This window comes from Anarrhichthys ocellatus, unplaced genomic scaffold, assembly GCF_004355925.1.
Source record: "Anarrhichthys ocellatus isolate YVR2014 unplaced genomic scaffold, GSC_Weel_1.0 scaffold78, whole genome shotgun sequence".
In the NCBI taxonomy this organism is placed as follows: Eukaryota; Metazoa; Chordata; class Actinopteri; order Perciformes; family Anarhichadidae; genus Anarrhichthys; species Anarrhichthys ocellatus.
Window position 1 is genome coordinate 2,553,546 of NW_022280108.1, and position 27,227 is coordinate 2,580,772.

Consider the following 27,227-nt stretch of genomic DNA (forward strand, 5'->3'; position numbering starts at 1 on the left):
ATGCTCTCTCTCCTCATGCTCTCTCTCCTTATGCTCTCTCTCCTTATCCTCTCTTTCCTTATGCTCTCTTTCCTTATGCTCTCTTTCCTTATCCTCTCTCTCCTTATGCTCTCTTTCCTTATCCTCTCTTTCCTCATCCTCTCTCTCCTCGTCCTCTCTCTCCTCATCCTCTCTTTCCTCGACCTCTCTATCCTTATCCTCCTCTCAATATTTTATGGCCAATCAGTGAACATAAAATGAATAATTTAAATAACGGAAACAAATTTTAGGAAACAAAAAGCACAAGGTGGAGTCGAACTCCGGTCTCCTGGGTTAAAGTCCTGTTTGTTGGAGCCATCCATCCCACCAGTAGTCATCTTTGTTGGAGATTATAAACTTGTACTTGCTCTGACTGGAGTTTAGTCGCGTGGATGATTTTAATTTGTTTCCAGCATGAATTCTGTGCTTTGTGTTCACGTTATCTTGTAAAATGGAGTTTTTGGGATGAAACTTGAGGTGGCTAATCAGGGATTAATGAGGAATTTGCAAAAACCTCAAATGCTATGTAGGAGTGTGTGTTGAAGTGCATTGTTTTGTTTCTGAATATCTGTCCCTGTGACTTCCCGACTGATTCAATTGGCCGTAAACCTGCAGTGACTCGGCTCTTCTCTAGTGAGTCAGCACCGATGAATCAGAGCAGATGTCTTCGTGCGTTCGGTGAACTTATCGAGAAGTATTGATTCTGAATCTGATGTGAGAAAGTAGATCAGAGTGGAAGGAAAGGAAGCGAGGAGGGAGGAAGGCTCAACTTCACCTAAATACAAAACGCTCTTTCTTTATTTAATGTAATGTTCATTTAATGAAAGATAATCACCGAGATAATTGTTTAACTTTTAATGTATTTTGGAACTTCCTGTGTTGCCGCTCAAGAAAGACTATTTGTTTACATACAAGAACAATAAAGAAATGTGGATTCTTTCCTTTATTATTTCTTTATTTAGCAATAGAACCGATAAGAGTATTGATAAGAGTACTAGTATTTATAAAATACTAACAATACCTAGAGGGAGTTAAACTACTTTATTATGTGGAGAAATAATTTTACTAAAAGCATCTGATCTGACTTTTTGATTCACTTTATGAAACGTTTTTTTCACCTTTTGAATCTTAATATTTAGAATAAAACGATGCTATTAAGTGTGTGTGTGTGTGTGTGTGTGTGTGCGTGCGTGTTAATCAGTATTAATTCATATTTGTTGTCTCTTTGATGCCAGATGAGACGATAGTGATCAACGTGTTCTGCGGCGTCGTGTCGGGAGTTCTTTCCTCTTCCCTGGCAAACCCCACAGACGTCCTCAAGGTGATCCTCAATGCTCAGACTATTTCTACTTATTTTCCGTTATACTTTTGCTACTTTAAACACAAAATATTAACGGGCTTTAAATTTCATTCTGTGGTCTTAAAAGGTAAAATATGTTGTTGTTTAAACCTGCAGAAACCCTGAAATGAATCAATAATTATCAGGTTCATCAGTTCATTGTTTTAAGTTATTGATCAAGAACATGTGCCCGTTATGTTTAAGAACTCATTTTAAAATCTAACAATACATAAACCTAAGTTCACATGCTCGGTTGTATTAATAGGGCTGACAATGGTTGTTGTTGTTGTTTGTTTGTCTGTTGTTGTTGTTGTTCCAGATCAGAATGCAGGCTCAGGGCAGTTTGCTCCAAGGCAGCATGATGTCCAACTTCATGAACATCTACCAGACTGAGGGAACCAGAGGGCTGTGGAGGGTGAGGGCTGGTTTACTGTGTGCATTATGTGTGTATTGTATTATATACAGTATATATGTATATATATATATATATATACAGTATGTATGTGAGTGGTGTTAATAAACAGAGTGACGTAGAGACCTGTCAATCACTGGAAAATAACACCTTTCAACAGCTCAAGTGTTCTTGTTCACATCTTGTTATCTGGTCGTATGAGCTTTTTGTTTGTCCAGTCAGACTTATTTTCTTCCTCCTCCTCTTCCTCAGGGTGTCATCCCCACAGCACAGAGAGCAGCCATTGTTGTCGGGGTGGAGCTTCCTGTCTATGACATCACAAAGAAGCACCTCCTTCACTCGGGCCAAATGGGAGACACTATTTTGACACATTTTATGTAAGTTTAAACTCTTTTTTTTTTTTTTTAGATGATCTCAGCTTTTGGGCCGATCCGTTCCCCTTTGTTCACTGTCTGGTTGTTTCGTACAGTTCTAGTTTCACGTGTGGTTTGGCCGGAGCGCTGGCCTCCAACCCTGTGGACGTGGTCCGGACCCGCATGATGAACCAGCGGGTTCTGTCGGGAGCCCCCATGTATAAGGGAACGCTGGACGGACTGACGCAGACGTGGAAGAACGAGGGCTTCTTCGCCCTCTACAAGGGATTCTGGCCCAACTGGCTGCGGCTGGGACCGTGGAACATCATCGTATCCTTTAGAACCGAAAAGAGTTCCTTCTGATCGCTTCTGGTTCTTTGAGACATTGTGGAATTCCATAATAGGAATATAAATGGTATCTGATCCATCCATTAATCTGAACTGTTAAACCAGCCCGACTCTAGCACCGGCCCGACTCTAGCACCGGCCCGACTCTAGAACCGGCCCGACTCTAGCACCGGCCCGACTCTAGCACCGGCCCGACTCTAGAACCGGCCCGACTCTAGCACCGGCCCGACTCTAGCACCGGCCCGACTCTAGAACCGGCCCGACTCTAGAACCGGCCCGACTGCACAGTGTCAAACATATATATGTATTATATGTTTCAATTTAACTCCCCCTTATGTTTATAGAGCCTTTACTTTGTAATTAAAATATTAATATTATTGCTGAACAAAATACACTTGTAGTGTTGTTTTGGTTGCAGTAAAGCCTTCGCCTGTTAGAAACCTTCAAAGAAACTAAAGACCACCATAAAGGTACCGTTCTGCTGGACCCGGTCCACAGAGAGAGTTCAGCACCACGGACAGCGCCGGTGTCTTCAACCATTCATCCAAACTAAGATCACCATACACGTCAAAATGAACTGCAAAACCACAGATGTTGTATGATTATTTTAGTGATGAGCAGACCAAGGAGATAGGGAGAGAGGGAGAGAGAAAGAGGGAGAAAGAGGGAGAGAGACAGATGAAGAGAGAGAGAGGGAGGGGTCTGGTTATCCTGTTTTCCTGTGTTCCTTCACCACCTGTTCCAGTTCTTCATCACATTCGAGCAGCTGAAGAAGTTCACGCTCTAAGCGGAGCAGGAAGTGACATCACTGGACTGAACAGAGCAGGAAGTGACCTCACTGGACTGAACGGAGCAGGAAGTGACCTCACTGGACTGTTGTTGGGTCAGAAGGTGTGAGCTCATTCAAACCAATGATGCAACACTATGTTTGGTCATGTCCCCCCATGCTCATCCAAATCGTATGTTTCTCACTCTCTTTGTTTGTTTGTTTGTTTCTTCACGATGTGTTTTTATTTATTGTCACTTTGTTGTGTTTATTCGTACTGTTGCTATGGTGATCTCTGTCACCATCAGACACTCCACCCGGCAGCTCAACGTTCTGTAGCAGAGACTGAAGATGACAGACTTTTGGTGGATTTGGTGAACTTTTGCATTTATTATTATTATTATTATTATTATTATTATTATTTTTAAACAGACACTTGTGATTGTTTCTTCTTCACAGATCTGGTAAAAAAACATTTAATTTCTTTAATAAGCGTTGCAGAATGTCTACGCCTAGTTTTAAAGACGGTAACGTGATATTGTCACGTGAATGACGTGTATGAACGCAGCATTTTGTCGGGTTAAACGGCGACACATTGACCGTTACAGGAAGCTACTGAACTGAGAGAATTACGACTTTGGGGATTAACGGTTAATCTCCGAATGGAAAATGTACAACAGCGTGTTGAGGAATAAAAAATAAATAAAGTACGAAGCTGGAGGAGAAACAACTCTGATATGAAGTCACACATTTTTGAACTTCGTCGCTCCTCAAGTAGCTTTTTTATGCTCGTGTTCTTTCATCAACAGAAATAGATAAATACTAATTTGATAAATATTTTTGGTTTACCGGCACCATCTGTGCTGTGAGGTTCAGCTAAAGTTCTGTTGTTCATTGACTAAATTAAAACGCATATTTATTTTTTGTAAATTCTGAGAAGATTAAAGTTTTTTCTCGTAGATTTTAATCTCAAGAGAATTGTGTAATTTATTTTATTTTTTATTTCCTATAATGGGTTCTCATGGGTTCTACACGTTCTTCTTTTGTACATCTAGGTGTAAAGAAAAGGTTCCTCCAAAATGCAGTTTTAATCTTGAGATGGGTCGAACACTTTGTGAGTTTTGTTCTGTTTATGATTTCTTCTGAACATCTGTGACTTAAAGTTTTACTTGAAACGAGTTTTAACGAGCCTCTTCTTCATCACACAACCAAAAGGTGTTCTTCCTCTTCTTCTTCAGTCCACATCAATCGCTCCTTTTACCTTTTTATTGTTTCTATAGATGCGTTTCTTTTATTCTCCTCCAGTCTGCAGCTTTGGAGGCTCGTCTCCCGTCGAGGTGGAAGTTGTTTCTCCGTGTTCTTGCTGCTTTGAGGTGAATAGAAAGAATCAGCTGATGTGAACAGGAAAGTTCAAAAGAAGCCAAAAACGTGTTTCTACCAAGCTGCTGACGTCTTCAGGAGATTTAAATTCATAACACACAATAAGTTAAGTTTTAAATGTTTTCTGTGAACACGTATCCGAACACATGCTTCTTATCATTTGTGAATATTTATTTGTTTGACGTCGCTCTTCATCCACCAGCATCACCAAAACATTGTCATGCTTCATTTAAGTATTTCTGTTTGTTCTGGAATCTGAAGGTTTTTATTTCGTCAACCTTATTTTTTATAGTTTGTCTTCAGATAAAATTCCTAAAATCATCTTGTGACTGAGAAAAGTCTTCTTTCTTCTGTTGTAGCGCGTAGTGTGGTTGAGGCTTAAAAGTTATTTCAAAACAAACCTGTTACAGCTTTACGTAGTTTTTTTACATAATGTCGCTCCTCTGATGAAATGTTCACAAAAAAGGATTGCGCTGCTTTTTTTACGGCCGCTAAAACTCTAAATTAACCAATTTTAAGGACTTTAAGTTTGATAAGAGATGTTTGTAAGAACAAGATTAGAAGGAGTCAGTGACGTATAATCAAGTGTCATCTGCATATATATAGTTCATATGTGGTGAGTAGAAAGAGACTAGAGCCTTGTTGTGTATCTACAGTCCCCTTTTCTTATAAAATGTTAATACGACATTTCAGACGCAGCCAAAAGACTCCCAACAGAAAAACAATTCTTTAGTTTTCACTCATATAAATCAACCAGTGGACTGAAATCTATTTCCTTCACTTATTTACCAGATAATCAAATCCCTTCACCATTAGTTTATGTCCCCTGTGAACATTTTGAGCTCTGATTTAGCGTCTCAGACTGAGCACAGCGTCACTGATGGAGAGTTTGCTCAGTTGAAAGCTCCAGAAAGTGGCCCTTGAGTCACGATTATTGTCAGGAGAGCGTAATATAATAAACAGTTTGGTGTGTGCCGCGTAATCAGGGTTTTAAACTGTCGATGTTCTTCTGTTGTTTAACAGTAGCTGTAGTTTGAAACGTGTCTGACTTCTCTTTTCTGTGCCTGAATCAAGTTTGAAGTTTTTTAGTCTCACGTTGAACGAAACTGATCAATTCAACACGATATTTATTGACTTATTGATTTCATATCGACGTCATTCCTCCAGACCTCACTCTGACAACTCTGCTACATTTAGTTTAATATTTTATAAATGAGTCCTTCATTTAGTTTTTGAAGTTGTTCGTGTTTTGTCCCACTTTTATGAAGTTCTTTCTGATTTTAAAACGATATAATATAACGTACATTTTCTCTTGACTTCTTTTGCACTTTGGTGAGTCGCTGCTGTCTGTAACCTTCATGCTTTATTGTTATATTCTATGGTGGGACCTCTTTCAGTGTTTTTTAGTTTATTTCCTTTTGGTTTCGGCTTTCTATCGATTCAATGTTCACTCAAATAAAATATATGCTTTAAATGTTTCTGTATCAACTTTGTGTCGTCTTTCTTTGTCTGTTTGAACAACGATCAACTTCCTGGATTTCAACATTTAAAGATAACTTTGTGTCTTAAGAGGAAACGTGTTAAATGGTCCGACTGGTGTCCGAAGGTGTTTTTTCATTTAGCCGATGAGCTCACTATATAGTCCTCTACATACTGAACTCTGGATAGCGAGTCGAAGGTTGTGAATGAGTGAGTGACGACCCAAGTTTCCAAGTTGTCTGTCCGTCCGTCCGTCTCGGATATCTCAGGAAAACATCCACCTGGACTCGAGGAATGTCTTCAGTTTGGCGGTGAAAAGCTCAAGAATTCATACGCAGTTTTTCATGTGGAGAAACTTTTACACCGACACATTTGTCTAAATGTAAATGAGATTATGTGAACACATAAAGGTTGAATTAAAAATAAATTAATAAAACATTTTTGTGAAACGAGCATCAACACATGTTTGTAATTTGGGTGAACCGACCCTTTAATGTTTACTCTAATCAATCACACACAAACACACACACACACAGCCATCAGGTGAACGAGCTGCAGGTGTGTGAGCTAGTCACACACCTGAACTGTGTTTCTATTAAAACCTTGAGAAGCTTCTGGAGGAAGTGAATGTTTTAGTGTCTGATGTTTGTGAAGGAGCTGCTGCTTCACAAACACACTTCCAGACTTATGTAGAGACACACACACACACACACACACATACATACATATATGTTTATATATGTTTTATTTTTATCCGTCATTAGAAATCTAAAGCTGAGTTCTCTCTAGAGCTCCAGCAGCAAATATGTTTGCTTAAGTTGCTTCCAGTTCGTTTTATGTTTTATTCTCCGTATAGTTTGTTTTTTAAAGTCCGGTTTAGTTAAACTCGAGCTCAGAGAGCCATGAAGGAGGAGATCGCCGCCGCCGTGTTCTTCGTGGCTCGGCTGGTGAAGAGATACGGACGTCTGGACAACGACGGCCGGGAGCGCTTCGCCGCCTCGCTCACCTCGGTTCTGTTCGAGAGCTACAAGAACCACTGGCACCCGAACGCGCCCTCCAAGGGTCAGGCCTACAGGTCAGATCATCATGCTTTACGGTCACAATGCTATGAATTGTGGGTAATTCCCTCAGGAGAAGTCTGCAGAAATGCGGATTTATGAAAACTGGTTCATAAAGTGCTCAAAAAGTCTGAGAGACTCAAAGATTTGACCGTCAGAACTAAACCCTCGGTGTGTGTAGACCTTTTTGACTTTGAGGCACGGTTGCGTTTTGTGCGGTTCCAGGTGTCTCCGGGTGAACCGGGTGCAGCTGCAGGACCCGGTGCTGCAGCAGGCCTGCGATGGGAGCCCGGTCCGGTACGAGGATCTGGGCCTCCCCCGGGAGATGACGGTGTGGGTCGACCCTGGAGAAGTGTCCTGCAGGTCAGAAGTCTTACTGCTTGTTGTGATCATCTTTCACCAAAAACTGCAGCTCTTCAGGATCGTTGTCTAAGAAGTGGTTCAGGACGTAACAAACCTATTTTACTGTCATTTCCATTAATGTGACTTAAAAAAGTGAGATACTATGTTCTCAATTGCTCAGCTTTAGATGTGGTGAGTTTGTTTTTCTGCTGCCAGTCTTTATGCTAAGCTAATCTGCTAGCGCCAGCTTGAGCGTACCAACGATTGGGAATCGTTGCCGGATGAAACATGCGAGTTAACTTTACATTTGGAATGTAGCTAGCTAGCTAAGCTAACGGCTTTGTTGGTGACGTAGTGAGACGACTAATTAATGGCACAATTCAAACGGGATCTAACATTACTTCTCTCTCGCTCATTGATGACCCTTCATATTTTCCGAGGACACCGGAAGGGGCGGGACTTAGCCTCTCATCTGGTTTAGATTTATTCTTTTCGTCTCTTCAGGTACGGTGAACGAAGCGCCCCGTTCTGCGTCTCGGTGGTGGACGGCTCCCGCCGTGCGGACGGTGAATTTTCCCGCCGGATCCACGAAGCCGTGGAGCGGGCGAGCCTCGACGTCCAATCGGGAAGCTCCTCAGACGATGACGACAAGGAGGAGGAAGTGGGCGGAGAGAACAGCATGAGCAGCTCCAACCTGTCGGCCATTTGTCCGGTTTCAGTTGCAACCGGCAACACTGAGCCCAAAACCATCCCGACCGTCAGCAACCCCAACAGCGTCTACCGGGTGAGACGCTTTATTTACTCTACAATGCACAGATGTGGTAGAAATTATTATTTCAAAATGTTAAACATTTCACCAAATGACCCGTCAGGGTTCATAGAATCTCATTTGTTTCTATAACCTCATGAAGAGGAAACACTGCAGGTGAATACAACTAATCCCACCATGAGACTTCCCCAGGTCATAACGCGCATTAAGATGATTATGTTTTGCATTGCAGGTTTTCTGAAATGTTTAAAATATACAAATGAGGCATTATGTAATGGTAACTTTTGGTGGATTTAGGAGAAATCTACAGACACAAATGGAGAAAGTAGCTGAATAAAGTTGCACAGGAACTCGGAATTAAAACACACTTTTACTGGAAGATGAAGCGGTTGCTTTGTTGTTGAAGTATTTGGACGTTCAGTGACAGGCTGTGCAGCCCCGTTGACCTCCAGTCATTTACAGCTAGAGTTAATAAAGGTAGTTGAAGGTTTTTGACTTTGTTTCTTTTGCTTCGCTCGTCCTCAGTTCAGTGAGTTTTCTCCGGGCGCTCCTCAGACCTGGCTGAGGGACAAGAGGAAGGCCTTTGCTGCCGACGCGTTCCCGCCTCACCCTCCTCACCCTCCTCACCCTCCTCCTCCGGTCGGTGGTCCCACCTCCCAGTTCTCCAGCCAGAAAGGCTTAAAGTCCAATCGAGCCACGTTCACCTTCGCCGGGCCTCGTGTGGACAAGTACCACTGGGTCAGCAAAGCCCGATGAGAGCCGAGCCTCCGGAACCAAAATCAGGTTTATCAACGCGGCGTCGACCCCCGCTTGAGGGGGGGGAAAAAATATAATGGACAGTTTAGGAAAAAGAGTTGACTGTTTGTATTTGATTTAAAGTGTTAATGATTTAAAGTAATGCTGTTTAAGCATGTTTTTAAACGTTGACGTATTTTAAATGATTATCTGTGTTTTGTTTTTAAACTTAATATTAAAGTGTGAATAAAGTAACATTGAACTGTCATTGAAAAGAAATAAAAGCGTCCGAGTCAGCTCTGCTGGTTGATCTAAAAGTGGCTCCTTTTTATTTCATGTTTTAGTTTATTTAACACGAGTCATCTTGTAAATGTGACTCATTTAGTCACGCAGCCTCATTTTCATGAACCTCAAACGTCATAATTCTGGACAAATAACTGCTGCAAAGAATGAAAATATAAAAATCTCAAAGTCAGGACATTTTCAGCACTGAAGTCCACATTTCTGCACTCAGACCGAAGCAATTACCCACAATCCTTGTGTTGTGACGTTAAATAACAGGTATACCAGACACTTGAGCTGCATTCCAAATCACTTTTATTTTTAGTACAAACTGCAGCTGCTCTTAACAGTCTGAACGGTTGAAAGCACAGTCCAACAGTCCGTGAGGGTTTCAGGCCGTTGAGTGTTGAAGGACTCTCTCTCAAAGGCATTTTGATTTACTTTCTAGAAGTCTTGATTTGTGCAGACTTTTCCTCAAAGTAGCCACAACTCATAGCAATGGCACGTAAAACACTAGGTAACCAGTGGGGGGGGGGAAATAAAGCAGTGTTCAACCTGGAATACAAAATGTACACAAACATTAAGGGTGAAAGAATGAAACGGATGACAGCAGAGATTTTATTACATTTATTCATAAAACATTTCATTGAAGTTTTGACAACTTTTTTACATATCTCTCACCTCGAGAAGCAAAAAGCCTGGAGGACGTTCAAAATCGTAAAATATCTGAAATACCAACAACTCTAGGTGACATGTTATGACGTCATGGTAACTTGTTCCCATTTGTATTCACACCACCTGGTTATTTATCTCTGTCAAAACAGTTATCTAATGTAACTTTGCTTAAATTCAAATTTGTTTGTTTACAGAAAGTTACATAAAGTTCTGAATCAAGATGCTTTAAATACAGCTCAGGCTGTAGCTGTGTGTGGGGGGTGGTTGTACTGGTAGTGATGTTAGTGATTGGTGTTTAAGAACAATCAGCTGACAACACTGCCTGCACAGCAACCCCGGTCACATTCATCAGGAGTCAGCAACACGTCGTCGAACAGGTTTAACTTCTCCTGCTGCAGTAAAGAGAAACTTTATGTGAAGTATAAAAGTACACAACTGTATTAATGAAACATTCAAATACGAGGATCACTTCTAGAATATTTAGAAAGATTAACGTGGGTGTTTACAGGAGTCTGACAGCTTGACATTTAGGAAAATAATATTAGCTTTCATGTCTGTACGGGAAATATAGATATACAGTAACGGCTAGTTAGCTTAGCTTAGCATAAAGACTGGAAACAGGGAAACTGCTAGCCTGGCTCCTTCCATAAGAAACAAATCAGCATACAAGCTCCTCTACAGCTCGCTGATTAACACACATCTAGTTTGATTAATCTGTACAAAAACCCAAAGAGCAAGAATAATTCATCTTATAGGCCTCTGGTAGAGACCTGTCAATCATCGTGTAGCCCCGCCCTAAAGCATCCCCTGCTTTATGGTCTGTTTGACTCTAAATGGACCATAATGTACTAAATGAACATCATGCTGTATTGAAGAAGACCTGAAACTAGAGATTGAGACCATAAACTCATGTTTACAATGTTTACTGAGGTAATAAATCAAGAGAGAAGTAAAGTCATTTTCTCATAGACTTCTATACAACCAGAGGAGTCGCCCCCTGCTGGACACTAGAGAGAATGCAGCTTTAACACATGAAGCTCTGGCTTCACTGGAGGTTGCCGTCTGTCTCTTTGTGAACAAAGTAAAACTCTTCTGCCGACTTGCCGACCGCGTCCCACACAGCGTGACCTCCGTACGATGAAATTAACACAAAGATGCACTCATGTAAGTATAACTATAAAAAAAAGTGATGCATGAGTGTTGTGATCCTACCTGCTGCAGCTCTCACCGCTCTCTGACCACTGCAGGAGAAACACAACCGTCTCCACAGATACATCTAACTCTGTGTGTGTGTGTGTGTGTGTGTGTGTGTGTGTGTGCCCATGCCTCAGGTCATGCCTCGACTTGCCCCCCCGGCTGGCAGGTACGTTGCCGTGGTGAAGCAGTCAGCGGCAGCAGTAAACAAACACAAACCCATCGAGTCGCTAGGATTTGCCAGTTTTTGCTGAGTTCCATGTGACCCGCAGCTCTCTCAGTGCTTCTACTTTACGCTCTACGTTATTTAGATAGAAACGGACTTCACAATCCAAATCAAACGTGGCACGATGGTCAGAGCGGCGGCCATTTTTATGTGAATCGTTTCCAATGAATTTTAAACCGACTCACGAGTCGTGGACTCACTGAGGTTTTTTTAGAAGACAGCGTGTTATTTTTAGCGGCTCAAAGAGTTTGAATTTTGCGGATTCTTGCTCTGCTGTTAGTTAGCTTTTTAAAATTAAATATAACTGATTACTGTAAATATAGATTGTACGGATCAATAGTAGAGGTGAAAAGCTGCCCCCTGTTGGTTTGCAGCTCATGGCTACATGCTACCTATTGCACCTTTAAGATGTTTTTATACCCTGGTCCTGAGAGAAATAATATATTAACAAAGGTAAATAGACTTGGAACGATTTCCAAATGTCTTGTCCCAGTTCCTCAGGATCTTTCAGTTGTTTTTTCTTCCAGTTTTGATGCGATGAAGCCCACCTTAGAGAATAGATGACAGAAAACCACAAAGCTAATCCGTCCTCCAAAGTGGTGTTGTGTTCTCAAATCTCCTCTTAGTATCATTTAAATCACATACGGTTGAATAAAAAATACTGCAAAAAAAACAAGAAAAAAAGAAATTTGAGTTAGTAAATGAACAAAAAAAAATCACTTTATTTGAGGAGTTGTTGATGGAACTGTTGATATTCTGGAAACACTGACGATGGTTCATATTGTCCGATACGACACGTAACAACAATGTTTTCCCATCCAACATTTGTACACCATCTTTTTAAATTACAGTATCACTGTGTCTCTTTACATGTCATCTATTGATACAGTTCAGCGAGGAACAAAATTAAGTATTTCTGGTTCTCGGTGAAAAACAAACAAATTCATTATGCAACAAAAAGGTTCATCCAAGACAAAAACACAAATATGAGAAGTGTAAACACGTGAAACAGATCAAGTTTGTGGGTCCCAGAGTCAAAAGTGTTGCTCCTCTGCATCAACTCACACAGTGGAGGAGAAACTAACATGTAGAATATAATTTGGTAAAATCTGCAGCCAGTTTTGCATTTATTTAAGACCAGGCGTCCAACGTCAGAGCTGCATGAAAAGTTAAGTCGTAAAAAAAGTTATCACAGTATTTTTGTCATATTTCTCAAATACAACGAATTTGCTTTTGAGTTGTATTAAAATTAGAAAAAGCTGTGCAGCTTCTTTTTTTTAGAAGATATTCAATAAAATACCCGAAGAGAGGATTATTTACCGTCTTCAGAATTTTCTTGTATTCAAAGAACCTCATATGTTTGTAAATATTATGTATTTTGCAGCCTGATTAATGTGCATGTGTTCCCCTTTTAGATTTTGTTACTGAATAACATACTAACTGCGCATGCACTTGAAAACCTCCGCAGTGTTTCATGAAACAGCTTAAAGACGTTTATTTCTCTTATTTACCGATCAAAATAAAGACATATAAACATATATCAACCGTTGTCGTGGCTATTAAAAACACCGCGAATACCGCAATCGATTAAAATGTCATTTAAATATCAAACAACGGGCTAAGAGGACGGAGAAAGCAAAGAAAGGACGTTCGGCTGCTTGTATTTTCCTCTTTGTCATCAGTGCGTCAGCTAACCAGCCAATAGCGTGACGTCTTCATTCACTTCATTCGCCGTGCGACCAATCACATGCATCGTCCTTGCGACGTCACCCAGCGCCCGCCTCACATCCGGTCGTATATATGTTGCCACGAGTTAGCGGCGAAATTTGGAGAGTGTCCATTTTGAGCAGCGAGTCGGCGTCTCCGGTATAAATCGTTTTCCTCACACACAAAGTAAGCACGCGTTCTTTTGTTGTTTTTATTTTATTTAAATGAAGAAAACGAGGGGATTTAATTCTACAGCGCGCGCGCGGTTTAGTTCATCGCTGTTCTTTGCAATCGTCCTGCTCTATTTATACGTAAAGTGTCTTGTTTGCAGCAAACCAAGCTAGCTCTGTGTGTTAGCCGTTAACGCGGTTATTGTGCTGATTGAATGAGGCTTTAATCGGCTGTAGTACAAAATGCCACAATGTGCTTCAGACAGTTTATTGTATATTGTCCTTACTTTCTATTTTTAGTGGTTTTTTGATTCACGTTTGGCGTGCTAACTGTTAGCATGCTAGCTTGCGGCCTGCTAGCTCTGTTCCGAGCGGCAACCGAGCAAAGCGCGGTCCGCTTGAACACCTCGAACATTTTAGACTTTAATCTGATTATTGCTGCATTTTTGTTTGCTAACAAAAGCCTGAATGTGCACGTGAGTTAAAAAGTACAGAGCCGCGTGCACGGTTGCGACATTAAGATAGTTTTACGGCTGCATGAATAAGAAAGAAAACGGTAGAATTAAACCGTTACCTAGCAGATTAACAATGTGAGCATTGATGCTAGCTGTCGTTAGCATCAACTGCACGTTGTTGTTTAAAAAAAATAATAAATCCGTTACTTTTTTATAAATCAATCACAGCATGATTGCAGTTTAAGGTTCCAGATAAAAGGTGTGTATAATACAGAAAAATGCTACATAGCTCCATTTGAATGAATTTGGTCCTCAAATGTATCATGTTTTTAACAACTGGCCCCTGATCTGACCATGTGTTGGTCTTAAAGATGCATTAAAGAACAATCTTAATGTTTGTTTCCAGACATTTTCCCTCATGACAACATGTTAAAAGGACCGTATCTAGTCGTCCCCCTAACAGAATTTGTTGTGCATGCTCTTTGTCTTTTATTTACTCCTAAATCCTAAATTTTTTTTCTCGTCTCAGTCTGTTGAAGAGCCCACCGTCAGAATGGCAGACGCAGATAATCTCCTCATGGAGACATCGGACCAGAACGGCAACGATGGCGAGGAGGAGGAGGACCAGAACGGTGCCGAGCAGGAGCTGATGGCCGGAGAGGAGGAAGAGGAGGAGGACTGCCAGGATGGCCTGGAGCTCCAAGAGGACATCCAGGAAGACATCCAGGACAACGGAGCCGAGGGTGCCGACGGAGCCGAAGGAGCTGATGGAGCCGACGGAGGAAAGATCGACGCCAGCAAAGGAGAGGAAGACGCTGGGTGAGTGTTGGGCTGCAACACTTTATCGATGAAGATATTTGGTGCAGAATCTGGTCGTCAGTTAGTTGGGGAATGTTATGATTGATGAGCGAGACAATGGTGGGCGTTTGTAGCTCATGTGGGCACAAATCTGCAGGTCAAGTTAACGCTGATGAGCTCGAACAAGGTCTGGAAAGACCGTTTCACGCTTGTAAATACACTTTCTTAATGTGAACGTCATGAGCTGGCAGGAAGTAAACAAGGACCCGAGCAGTTGCTTAGCAAACTGTGGAAATGGTGTAAAATTATGGAGATTTGAGTGTTTTATATCCATCATTCAGAGACGGAAGAGTTTATTACCAGATCAATAATCAATTACTTAAAGTAATTCAACGATTAATGGATCATCAGTTCATGTCTGAGACCCGTCACACTCATATCAGCAAGTTTGTTTTCTAGTAAAACAAAATCTTCAATTTTGGCTGAATTAAACGAGGGATGTCAGGAACCCCGTGACATTAATAACAGGATAATAAAAACAAAAGTATTACTACTCGACCATGTTCTTGTGCATGAACTTCTGTCAAGTGCAGATGGTGGAAGAGAGAGGTTTGAGTGAGACTGTAAATAAGTGTCTTTTAAAAGCATTAACAGCAAGGTGTCCGTGTGTTTGCAGGAAAATGTTCGTAGGCGGCCTCAGCTGGGACACGAGTAAAAAGGACCTGAAGGATTATTTCAGTAAGTTCGGCGAGGTGTCGGACTGCACCATCAAGATGGACTCCAACACCGGCCGGTCCCGAGGCTTCGGCTTCGTCCTCTTCAAAGAGGCCGCCAGCGTGGAGAAGGTGCGTCACTCTGAATCATCGTCCCTGTGATCGATTTAAGAAGTACAGACGTGATTAACACGCTGAACACAGCAGTTTAGGATGCATTCAAGGACCGACGTAATCTCACAGTGGGTTCTTTCTTCAGCTTCTGGCTGTGATTAACGGTCGTTTTTGGGATTGTTTAAAGAAAACATGCTTTTCAATCCTACCAGCAGGTCTTTGGGTTCAGAGGTTGACAACTGGTTCTTTATGTTATTTTAAAGGTTGTGGTTTGAATTGTGTGCAGAACATTGTTTTAATACACAAACCGCAGACTCAAAGAAAAGCTTTTGCTCCCAGAGATGTCTGATAAGAATGTTCAGACTAGAATCCAAGTGATCTTAATAAGCATGCACAGACCGTGTCATTGTGTTGCTCAGAAGAACTTGCAGTGTGTTGGCATGCTATGCTAACTTTAGTAACTGGTCTGCAGGTGCTGGAGCAGAAGGAACACAGACTGGACGGACGTCCGATCGACCCCAAGAAGGCGATGGCCATGAAGAAGGAGCCCGCCAAGAAGATCTTCGTCGGGGGGTTGAACCCCGAGGCGACTGAGGACGCCATCAGGGAATACTTCGGGGCTTTCGGAGAGGTCGGTTTTACTCGATGGAGACAAATTAATTAGCAGTTAAATGGACACAAATGTAAACTCGTGCATTGTTATAATACAGACATTTGAAGGGAAACGGCCATGTTGTTTAATTGATTAATCTTTGAGCCTCAGAGATTAATCAGTTTGCATCCAACATTTCAACCCAAATCATCTTCTTCTAGATCGAAACCATTGAGCTTCCCATCGACCCCAAATCGAAGAAGAGGAGGGGTTTCATCTTCATCACGTACAAAGACGAAGCCAGCGTCAAGAAGTGTCTGGAGAAGAAATACCACACCATCCAGGGCGGCAGGGTACGAACACGCGCACTTTTATATTTCAGCAGTTTGTTTGGTGGTTCGTGAAGGTTTTTATGTCTCGATGAGTCACCGTTGAAGCTGCCTCTGACCTTTAACCCTTCAGTCTCTAAAGCTACGTTTCCTAACAGTTCTATGGTTGGTCTCACTGACGACCTTAACGGCTGCAGAGTATTTACTGATGCACAAAGTAATGAATAGAAATGAAGAGCGGATCATCTATTGAGTGTTTGAAGGTTATTTATTTGTGCTTTAGAACGTAACGTCGTGAAACTATCAGAAAATATCCCTCTTATTCGTCGTCTCGGCTCTTTCTAAATGACTCGACAGCAAAGATAAATGCTCTTCCTGCTTCCTTAAAATGCTCCTTAATGGATAATAGATCTGGTGACGTTAGCAGCACCGCTAACGTATAGAGGTTCCATTATGATTAATCTCGTAAAATGTAGTTTTTTGGAGAGAAACTTGAATAAATCCAGTAGTTTGAAGGCGATGTTTAAACGATATAAAATAGATATTGGAGATGAATTATGAGCTGTTTAACGCGCTCGACACAGATTAAAACGCATCTTTAACTACTAGTGAGAACATTTGTTTGAATTAATAAAAATACAATCGCTTATTTCCTTAATATTTTGAATTGTGGGTTTGTTTATGATAAAAATAGACGAACAATGAAAAAGGGAAACATTTGGAATATTTGATGGTTTAGAGCAGTGGTCACCAACCTTTTTAAGCCCAAGATCCCCGACCTCTGCCTTGGTGACAGGCAAGATCTACCTATTGAGGCGTTGAGAGAGAAAAAGACTGTCCAGACCAGGAGCGTTTCTAGGATTCAAGGAAAGGGGGGCTTAGCTCCAAGGGGAGTGTCATGTTTGCGCACGGCAATTTGGGGCCGCGAAAATCCATTGTTTCAGACAGTTCATAGATTGGTTCAATCAGAAAGAGTGTGATTTTGCTCTGTAGTTTTGCTTGCATTCAGTATATGACAACACAAGAGACAGAATTTCAGGGTCATAGTGAAATTTGACAACACAAATATGAACTTTTCTCAAATAAAGAGAGAAATAATTTTCCTGCTTGTAAATGAAAGACGGATAAACTAGCTTTCATATCCGCGTCACTGCCAAATCCTAATTCTTAAAGGGACCGCACACAATGGATGGAGAACGGACCTGACGGTGTCAACTTCTGAGTTGTTTACTTGTTTTATTATGAGCAGAAGGAATAAGATTTTGATCAACATTTACATCTATTTTGTTATCCGTGTAGTTTTTACATACCAGTGATATTTTATGCTCATTTGGACACTATCACTGAGATAAAGATGAACTAGTTCAGTGTCTAATGTACCATTCAATGGAGAGAAAAAACATGAATAACAAAATAAAACACATTTCAAGTACATCTTAATTATCGAATGATAAATATTGTATGATGGGCTGAAATGGAAGGCACCCAATGCATTCACTATAATCAAGTGAAACTAGGATTACAATGTACCGAGAAAAACACTATAGGACGAGATCCGGACAGGACTTTCCGCTTTGACGTGATTTTAATCAGTCTGAAGCTGCTATCGCGTTGCCTGTGGAGTCTGTCGATTGTGCACACGTCTCTTCAGTTGCATGCCCTTATAAGGAGCTGCTGGGGTATTTCTGTATGCAAATCCAGGTGCACGAGAACACGCGTTCAATTTAAGAATCCTCATTCGGGGAGCACAGCTGAGAACGCTTCGGCTGTGTAAGAACCCATTTTCAGGCGTTCATGAATCAGGCGGAGATCTTTTCTGACGTTGGTCTTCCGAAGTCCGGAAGAAAACACTTCAGAAAATGTTCGAGAATGAGGCCCAATGTGTTTCTGAATTTATTTTTATTTTATTTTGGAGAGCGACAGGGAAAGACTCCGAGATCGACGGGTTGGCGACCACTGGTTTAGAGACGCGTCTAACGCCCTGTAGACCAGCTGCTATAAGAAGAGTTTTTTAACACCTTTTAAAAGAACAAATTCTTTTTTTAAACCACACTCTTGTTTGTGCTTGACTTCTACTACATGCGTAGTAGCTCTGCGGACGACCTCTGTGCATGTAAATAATCAAGTGTTTGTTCCACAGTGTGAGCTGAAGATCGCTCAGCCTAAGGAGGTGTACCAGCAGCAGCAGTACGGAGCTGGACGTGGTGGTGGAGGAGGAGGAGGAGGTGGCGGCGGTGGAGGTTATGGAGGCCGGGGTGGTCGAGGAGGACGTGGAGGTGAGAAATAAAAAAACCTGTTTCACGTCTCCACTAGTAGATGAGCTTCCTCTCATTCGGTTACATTTTACCGGCTGGATGTCCATGAAGAACAAGCCCTTTTCCCCACAAAAATGGCTTTAATAACAACTTTATTAATCTACGAAGGTTATTTGATTTTGGTAATAAAAAAAACGAAACAGTTCTGCACAGACGGACATGTACAAGACTGATAGAACAAGTAGAAGTCATAATGAAATGTCATAATGAAATGTAAGAAAGGAGAAGTGGGTTATATATAACGGTGTACTTTAACGTTCATCATTTTACCCCAAAAATAACTTTGAAGTTAGTTTTCATGTTGTTACCTGATTAGTAAATGTAAAGGTCTGACATCAATGTGACTCAACGTGTTGAAGCCGGAGTTTGACTTTGAAGTTCTTACTTCTCAGACGCTGGAGCAGAACAATAGCACACGGGTGAACGGGTTATAGGTTCACAGTCTTTAGACTAACACCTCCATGTGGACTGTCTCAGGTCAGGGTCAGGGCTGGAACCAGAGCTATGGGAACTACTGGAACCCCGGATACGGTAACCAGGGCTACGGCTACAGTGGATACGGTGGCTACGGCAACTACGACTACTCTTCTGGTTACTATGGATACGGGCCCGGATACGACTACAGTGAGTACTCACAAGGTACTGAAAAACCCCAAATCTTCTTTCTATTTTATATACTGTGAAAACATCTCCGGTACTCATTTTTACTGAGCAGAGCTTGAACGCATCATGATGACTAAATGCTACGTTAGCCGTTGGCTTTGTTGTTTAGCTGCTAACTGCTAACGTTAACTAGCTCTCCTTTCAGATGTCAACGATGTGTTTATGTTCACGTGTTTTTTGTAAGATATTTGATTTCACAGGTTTTCAAAGTTTCTCTGGTTTGTTGTCACGTGACTGTTGGTCTCAGATGAATCAATCATGACGTCATAGCTTCACTGAGGAGCTCACAATTTAATGTTTTTACACAATCTGGCTAAAGATTTTAGATGAAATGTGCAGAATAAAATGTCTTTGATTTAAAAATCACAATTTCAAAGCTTCTTTTCAGCTTCTTCTGACTGAAGCGTTTATCACACATGATGTGTTCAAGGGCTGTTGGGCAGATGAAAATCTGTCTATAATGAAGTTTTTTTTTTAATGGCCGGTGAGATTTGTGTCTGACCCGTTTACCCCCCCACAGACCAGGGCAACGGCAGCTACGGGAAAACTCCAAGACGGGGGGCACACCAGACCGGCTACAAACCATACTGATGATCACAGGAAGCGCAAAGGTATGTCACCGTACCTTTAAGTAAACACTTAAACCACAACTACATGAAGTCATGGTTCAGGTTTCACGCTCTACACACAACATAGGTCCATCAGAGTGTAAAAGTTTTATCGTTAACCATCACAGTGTAAATAAAGTTTTACTGACTCAGTAGAACATGTGTTTCTAGTCTCTGATCGTGTTTCATTGTAAACAACCAATCGGTGTTTAAACCAACAGGAGGAGAGCTAGTAACGTTAGCAGCACCGCTAACGGCTAACCAACAGGAGGTTCACTTCAGTTACATTATGATGCCTTCAGGCTCTGCTCAGTGAACATGAGTACTGGCTGAAGGTACATTATAACGTTGTCATGATGTGTTCACATGTCATCTGTAAAATGTAGTTTTGGTGATGAACTTGAATAAATCCAGTAGTTTGAAGGAGATGTTTTCACGTTAATATAAATGGATATTAGAGATGAATTATGAGCTGTTTACCTTCCTAACACGAGCTCTAAGCTCATAATATTTCAGTAACACTAATCATGAGATTTGTTTTAATCAATAAAAATACAATCCTTTATTTCCTAACTATTTGAATTGTGAGTTTTTATGAAGAAAAAAAACACTATAAATTACTAAAACCAAAAGTATAATTTGTATTTTTGATTGTTTAATGACTTCGAAGCGTTGATTATTTTGGGATGTTGGAAAAATGTATAAATATTCTGTATCGTTGTTGACCAGCTGCTGTAATCAAAGGATCTGTATCTGTTAATATGGATCAATAATAATTGGTATCGGCTGCAGAAAACATAATCGGGAAACTAAAACGTATTTTTGCTCCTTGTTCCCTCAGAAAAACCTAACCAACAATAAAGGTTTCCTGTTACACGATGTCTGATGGTTATTAAACTGAATACGTGTGTTCCTCAGGACTCCAGTGATCCAGAGACCGACGGCTGGATGGACACACTGGTGATGACTCGACCTCTTTTATGACAGAAGACCATTTGTACAGAACACATCTGAAATGTAACTTTTTTTTTTTTTTTTTTTATCCTTTCATTTTTAGGTTTTACTTTTGTCCCTTTGATGTTTTTTGTTTTCTTTTTGTTTTCTTTTCTCGTCCTCCTTCCACATTTCCATCAATGGAAGTGTAATTTTTACTGTACTTTTTGGTACCTGTTTTGATTCTAATGTATTGTAAGGCTTGTATTTTACATGTTTGCTGGCTTTACAGGTTGAAAATCTTGGCGCTGTAAAGGAGCTTTTTTTGACAAAATAAACAGTTTTCAGTAATTTTTTTTTTTTTTTTGGATGCTTCCAGGTTTTCGGGGGTGAACGTTATTGGAACAGGTTTAGGATTTGATTTCAGTTATCAACATTTTTTTCCCTCTTGGTCTTTTGTCGCCACACAACCTGATGATCTGTAACGAAGGAACATGAAATGTTTCACGGCCCTTCGTTTTGGTATTTCCCCCTCTATGGTGAACCCGGTGTACCGCGATCATTTTTAACTCTTATTATTCCTTAAATCTGCAACAACTGCCTGCACGCTTATTTCCTCCAGGACGTCCTGAATTCACGAAGGTATTAAAAACATCTGGAGAGCTCACAGATGATGTAATGCGGCGGGGGGGGGGCTTAAAAAAAAAACTAATTATTCGGCCTCATGCACCTGTGGCATGACTTCCTGTTTAAATCTACATACCTTTTTACATAACAAGCAACTTGTTTAAGTTTCTATGCTGGTTTAGTTTGTGTTTTTTGTCAAGTGTCACTGGTTTTTTAGAAGTAACCGCTTTGAAGTTAAATGTCTGCGTAGATTTTTCTTTTGTTTTTTGTCTTTACAGACTTTCAGAACACTGGAGTCTCCTCAAGCTAGTGTCTCTGGCAATTTATTAGTAATAAACATTCTCGTTTGTAATATTTTGTGTACTTCTAATGCTTAATGTTACTGTTAATTGTGGTACCTGAAGAAGAGAGAACTAGCTTATTATTTTTGAATTCTTAACACTTAAAGAGTAAACTACACTTTTTTTTTTTTAATTTTTTTTTTTTATTACATCAATTCTATTAAATAATGCGATTATTTGAGCAGAGCCTAAAAAAAGGTTGCGGAGCATAAATTTATGAATTTAAGAAGTTTAAATTGATGAATTCAATCATTGGAAAGTGAGTTTGGTTTAAGGAAGGTTTTACCACCAAGATCAATAGATGGCTGTGTGTGTGGGTAAAGTCTTTGGTTGTATGAGCTTATAACTTATAGTTGTCTGATATAAAACAGGTCAGTGAACGCCCCTCTGGAGAATCTTGGTCTAAAGGAGACGACTAAGAGTCCTCACTAGAACACTAGTCGTCCTTTAGCTTAGTGGAGACGTGTAGTCATGTGACCGTGGAGGAGTTCCTTTATAGACCATTAGCTTTTTTTTTTTTTTTTTTAAAGGAGTTCATTAGTGAAGATTACTCAACTCGTACTGAGCAAATATTTTATACCTGTACAGTTAGAGGTATGTTCTCATCTGGCTGGATGGAGATGATCATATGCACTCTGTGGTTATGAGTTTATAAATAAGTCATTTAGATGGTTATTATTCAGTGTTGCATGAACACACTGCTGTTTAAGAAAAGACATGAGGATTTCTGTCCCAAAGAGGACATAGTGTACTTTTACACATAGCAAAGCGGGTCGAGGGTTCGAACCCTGCTGCCGGCTGGTGCCTTCAGCTTTCTTCAGGGTCCTCTTGCTTCCTCCGTTCAGGTTGATTAAAGCTTCTTTATTTGCATCCTTCAGTGAATATTTTTATAAATAAGTAGATTGAACACCCGTTGATCTGAGACTGATTTGCGGATGAACTCATGATCACGTTTATGATTGTTATAACTTTTATCCACATTGTCTCTCGTGCATCGACGCTTTTAAGTGTCCATGAATGCTACATTAAAAAAAGCACTTTTCTACATACATACTGTTAAACATCTAGAAACTGATTTCTGAGTCATATATTAAATCGTATAGGAAGTAGTTGCTAGTTAATTTAGATTAATATTGTAAAATATACATTTAATTGGAATAAAGTGTCCATGAACACCTCTGTAGTCATGAGTTTCCGTAGTGTAGTGGTTATCACGTTCGCCTAACACGCGAAAGGTCCCCGGTTCGAGACCGGGCGGAAACACGTTTTTTCTCAGCCTCTGATTGGCTAACCGTGACGTACTGATTGACTTTTAACCAATACCTGCCATCTACCCAATAAAGCCTTCGAGTACCAGCCAATCAGAGACCGAGTAGGTGGCGGGCCGTGTCATCACCTAGACATGGTTCGCAATTTCGACGCAGCACCTGACACATGTCCCGGCGCAAAAACGAAACTTACCACAGTAACGTTAGCTCAAGGATGACGGACGGACCATTTTTAATGGCGGCTGAAGGTAATTAACGGTTAACGCCACGTCATCGTCGAATGTGACCGCGTGGAGGCTAATTATCACCGCGCGCTGTGGACGGTACATTAAGAAGCTAAAAACGATATATTCACGGCTAATAGAGCTAGCATAACGTTTTAATATGTAAAGGTATCTTTAGCTGTTGACACTGACGTTAGCTACATGCTAATTGATTAGCTAACTAGTTAGCTTAGCTAGCTAAAGTTGTTCATTTTTTAGTGTCTGTCTCGTAGATTTTCATTAAAATATATGTCCTTAAGTTTTTAAATATATGAGTTTAAGTCTGTTAAGTTTTGTTTGTTCAGAAATGTAATAGTTATATGAACTGGGTGTCTGTGGTGACATGTCTTACAGTTTTTCTTTAATTCATATGCTTAAAATGTGTCATAACATGTTAAAAAGCTTGTTAGTATTGACTCCTGCTGATAAACTCTGAGCACTATTCAATTGTTGGATAAGATTAGATAATCCTTTATTAGTCCTGCAGTGGGGAGATTCACAGGATTACAGCAGCATATTGGAGTATATATATATATATATATATATATATATATATACAGTAAAGTGCAAACAAGAGACATAGTAAAAAACAAGTGTTATAAATAAGTAATAATAATAAAACAGTAAACAATATAAAATAAGTAAAAAAGTAAAAATATCCACAATAACTAAAATATTATATACAGACAGAATATTTATATTGCACAGATTTTTAGTGTGTTTTGGTCTTTGAAGGAAAAAAATGATTACTGATATATAGCGTTACGTTAAAATGTGGATGTATTAAATGTCACGTAGTGTGATTAAGATAAGATAACCCTTCATTAGTCCTGCAGTGGGGACATTTACAGGATTACAGCAAAGTGGAAACAAACAAGAGACGTAGTAAAAAACAAGTATTATAAATGAGTAATACAACAGTATATACACAGACAGAAATCTTTAAATCTTAACATTACTGGTAACACATCTGTCATATCCGACAGTAAACATCAGTTTTAAACGCTGGTGGTACACATTGCTCTTGACAAAAACTCGGAACTCGTCTGTCTTCACGGTTCATCCACAATTAGTAATAAAAACACATCGTCTCCCGGTCGGGGAATCGAACCCCGCTTCGGCCGCAAAGCACGCTAAACTGCTGTAAATAGGTTTTTCCACTTATTTCCTATGCCAAAGTTAACACACTACAGAAGTATTATATTTTAAAGCTCTAACAACTATAAATAGACTTGTGCCCCTTCCTCTGGGACTGTCACAGTTTCACTTGTGTATTATTTTAACTGCATCTAGGTGTCCATCATAAATGTTATAAATCCCTTAAAGTCGGTTTAATTAAATAACTAACTGTATCACGTGAACCTTCTCAAAATAATTGCAGAAGACTAGTAGAGTGCAGTTTTAGAACATATGATTACAGTCTAGATGCTAAAGTGTAAATTACATTGTTTCTGTAACATGTCAATTGTACATTGTTTAATAAACGTTTTTAATATTGTGTACAGTGTCAGAGGAACAGACCATGTTCTCGATAACCATCACTGCAACCACCGACTCCACAGAGAGCTGAAGGTAAGTGTTTTTAATCACACACTTATAACCAGAATTAATTTTAAAACCATGAAAACTAAAGTACAATAGGCGCAACAGCGACATCTGGTGGACAAAATAAACAGGTGCATGAGGTGCAATGACTAAACAGAAACCGTGAAAATTATACCATTAAACAAAGGAAAATACATTCCTGCAGAAGACAATATAACACAAATAGATTGCCTTCTCTCTCTCTCTCTCTCTCTCTCTCTCTCTCTCTCTCTCTCTCTCGAGGGACTTAAAAGTAGTTAAAAATGTGTTACATTTGTGTATATATGTTTCAGAAAGTCCAAATTGAAACATGGGTTCCATTTTTAATACACATACCCATTTTTGTATGTCTTTACAGACATACAAAAATGGGTATATATTATATGACTGAGACATGTATTAAAATTGGAACCTATATGTTGACATGTGTCCTTCCTCGTTAGTATAGTGGACAGTATCTCCGCCTGTCACGCGGAAGACCGGGGTTCGATTCCCCGACGGGGAGAATTTATTGTTTTTTTCTCTAGATGCGTAATATATTTATGCATTAAACGCTTAAATTAAACGACATTTGGACTTTAGAAAACATATATACCCAAATTTAGTACATTTTTAACTAAACATCGAACAAAAGGTTCGGAAATTAGTGTTTGGTAGATTATTGGTAGATTATTTCTCTGTTGTAACAATGCTTCTTGGCAATCAATTGTATACCGTTGGAAAGCCTGTTTATTTACCTTTCAAACGGTGCCCCATTTGTAAGGAACATCCATTTGTGGGATGAGCAGCACAGCTGAGTATGTGGGTTGCGCCCATGAAAAATTTGCCAAATCTTCTCTGCCAATGCCAAATGTATGTTTACTTATAATGCGAAAAACACTAAATGTTTGGGCAATGTATTTCTTTGATTTGTTTATGTGGACTCGTGAGTCTGTATTCTTAGACATGTGTCCCACGTGTTGCATACTTAAACAAAACTGGATGCTGTGAAGACATACAAATTAATTTAAATCGATTTATCTTTCACCCTTTAGTTGTGCATCGTATCATTTAATCCAGAGGTCCCAACCTTTTTTGCACCACGGACCGGTTTCATGTAAGACAATATTTTCACGGACCGGCCTTCAAGGTGTCGCAGAAAAACACGACGAAATAAAATGATACGATCGGCATGAAAACAAATATGAAATGCATAAATAAATACAACTCACAATAACGCTGAATCAGTGGGAGCCCTGAGCTTGTTTCTCTGCAACGAGACGGTCCCATCTGGGGGTAATGGGAGACAATGACACCCGAAGTCTGTTCCTTATGTCCAGTCTACTTCTTAATTTGGTTTTGATTGCCGTCACTGCAGAACATCCCGCTTCACAAAGAGGATGTGTGAAATGGAAGCAGGGTTTCAGTGCTTTAGTGGTGATCTCAGGATATTCAGCCTTGATGTTAATCAAACACCAGCAGAGTTGCTGTCTCAAACATACTTTCAAGGCCACCGTCATTTACAATCTCCAGCAGCTGATTTTCCTCTCTCGCCACATATTATGCAGAGCGGGTTTGGCGCATCAGAATTACTCCTGATATTTAATCAGACTCCTGATATTGTCTGTTAAATGAAGCTTTCATTGTCTTGGAAGTTGTAGGCTATTTTTCTGAGCCACAGGCGGATGGAATTGCGACAGAATTCGGTCATTTTTCAAAATAAAACTTCTTTCAGACTCTGATAATCAATAAAACGGAAATAATATAATATTTATTCTTTCTGTGCAGCCCGGTACCAAATGATCCACGGCCCGGTACCGGTCTGCGGCCCGGTGGTTGGGGACCACTGATTTAAGCCCTTCGATATCCTAGAACAGGGGTCTTCAACGTTTTTTAGGCCAAGGACCCACAAACTGACAGAGAGATGGAGCAGGGATCCCCGACTATATATATTGTATAAAATTGTGTTTTATATTAAACTGGGCCTAGTGCCATGTATAATCATACCTCTTTATTGTGCATTCAATACTAAGCTATTCAAATAATACACAGGTTCATATATTCATGTTTTTATTTTAAACATGTGCAAGGTACAGTGAGTAGGGGGGCCATGCCACTGCCATTTATAAACATACCTTGTCAGCTGATACCAATGCCAATATCAACATTGTCTGTCAATTGCATGATAATCATCATACAAGATATGCAAATTGACGTTTTTATTTTAAACATAAACGTGGAAACGAAAATGACCCGTTATCTTGCATACAATACTGAACTATTAAAATAATGGACAGATTCATGTTTGGGAAAAAAAATAAATAAATAAATTTTGTCCAATCAACCACACACACACACACACACACACACACACACACACACACACACACAC

At 40.1% G+C, this 27,227-nt stretch overlaps 3 protein-coding genes and 2 non-coding genes across 7 annotated transcripts in view; all 5 read left to right on the forward strand.

The window, feature by feature from the left end:
- Positions 1-6,094, forward strand: part of slc25a14 (solute carrier family 25 member 14) — a 14,937-nt gene extending 8,843 nt beyond the window's left edge. For all 3 annotated transcript variants that reach the window (XM_031874188.1, XM_031874189.1, XM_031874186.1), the window contains 5 exons: positions 1,254-1,339; positions 1,677-1,772; positions 2,022-2,146; positions 2,239-2,452; positions 3,216-6,094. In XM_031874188.1, coding sequence (XP_031730048.1) covers positions 1,254-1,339; positions 1,677-1,772; positions 2,022-2,146; positions 2,239-2,452; positions 3,216-3,257 — 563 coding nt within the window. In that variant the 3' untranslated portion in view covers positions 3,258-6,094. The remainder of the gene's footprint in view (positions 1-1,253; positions 1,340-1,676; positions 1,773-2,021; positions 2,147-2,238; positions 2,453-3,215) is intronic.
- A 95-nt stretch (positions 6,095-6,189) lies between these two features.
- btg4 (B-cell translocation gene 4) lies at positions 6,190-9,316 on the forward strand. The gene is made up of 4 exons (XM_031874190.1): positions 6,190-7,170; positions 7,379-7,516; positions 8,000-8,279; positions 8,790-9,316. The coding sequence occupies exons 1-4, from the start codon at positions 6,998-7,000 to the stop codon at positions 9,018-9,020; spliced, it is 822 nt and encodes a 273-aa protein (XP_031730050.1). The 5' UTR covers positions 6,190-6,997; the 3' UTR covers positions 9,021-9,316.
- A 3,831-nt stretch (positions 9,317-13,147) lies between these two features.
- On the forward strand, positions 13,148-21,754 carry LOC116398133 (heterogeneous nuclear ribonucleoprotein A/B-like). Its single transcript, XM_031874196.1, has 9 exons — positions 13,148-13,269; positions 14,238-14,527; positions 15,183-15,351; positions 15,806-15,964; positions 16,147-16,278; positions 18,395-18,530; positions 19,047-19,208; positions 19,753-19,843; positions 20,759-21,754. The coding sequence occupies exons 2-8, from the start codon at positions 14,262-14,264 to the stop codon at positions 19,821-19,823; spliced, it is 1,095 nt and encodes a 364-aa protein (XP_031730056.1). The 5' UTR covers positions 13,148-13,269; positions 14,238-14,261; the 3' UTR covers positions 19,824-19,843; positions 20,759-21,754.
- Positions 21,755-22,931: 1,177 nt separating this feature from the next.
- Positions 22,932-23,004, forward strand: trnav-aac (transfer RNA valine (anticodon AAC)). Its single transcript has one exon. It is a non-coding gene; the product is annotated as a tRNA-Val (tRNA).
- A 2,285-nt stretch (positions 23,005-25,289) lies between these two features.
- On the forward strand, positions 25,290-25,361 carry trnad-guc (transfer RNA aspartic acid (anticodon GUC)). Its single transcript has one exon. It is a non-coding gene; the product is annotated as a tRNA-Asp (tRNA).
- The last annotated feature ends 1,866 nt before the right edge of the window (positions 25,362-27,227 follow it).

Coding starts and splice junctions, on each gene's coding strand:
- btg4 (XM_031874190.1), top strand. CDS start 6,998: ATGAAGGAGGAGATCGCCGCCGCCGTGTTCTTCGTGGCTCGGCTGGTG. Junction 7,171..7,378: donor TCCAAGGGTCAGGCCTACAG/GTCAGATCATCA, acceptor GTGCGGTTCCAG/GTGTCTCCGGGTGAACCGGG. Junction 8,280..8,789: donor ACCCCAACAGCGTCTACCGG/GTGAGACGCTTT, acceptor GCTCGTCCTCAG/TTCAGTGAGTTTTCTCCGGG.
- LOC116398133 (XM_031874196.1), top strand. CDS start 14,262: ATGGCAGACGCAGATAATCTCCTCATGGAGACATCGGACCAGAACGGC. Junction 14,528..15,182: donor AAAGGAGAGGAAGACGCTGG/GTGAGTGTTGGG, acceptor GTGTGTTTGCAG/GAAAATGTTCGTAGGCGGCC. Junction 15,965..16,146: donor ACTTCGGGGCTTTCGGAGAG/GTCGGTTTTACT, acceptor ATCTTCTTCTAG/ATCGAAACCATTGAGCTTCC.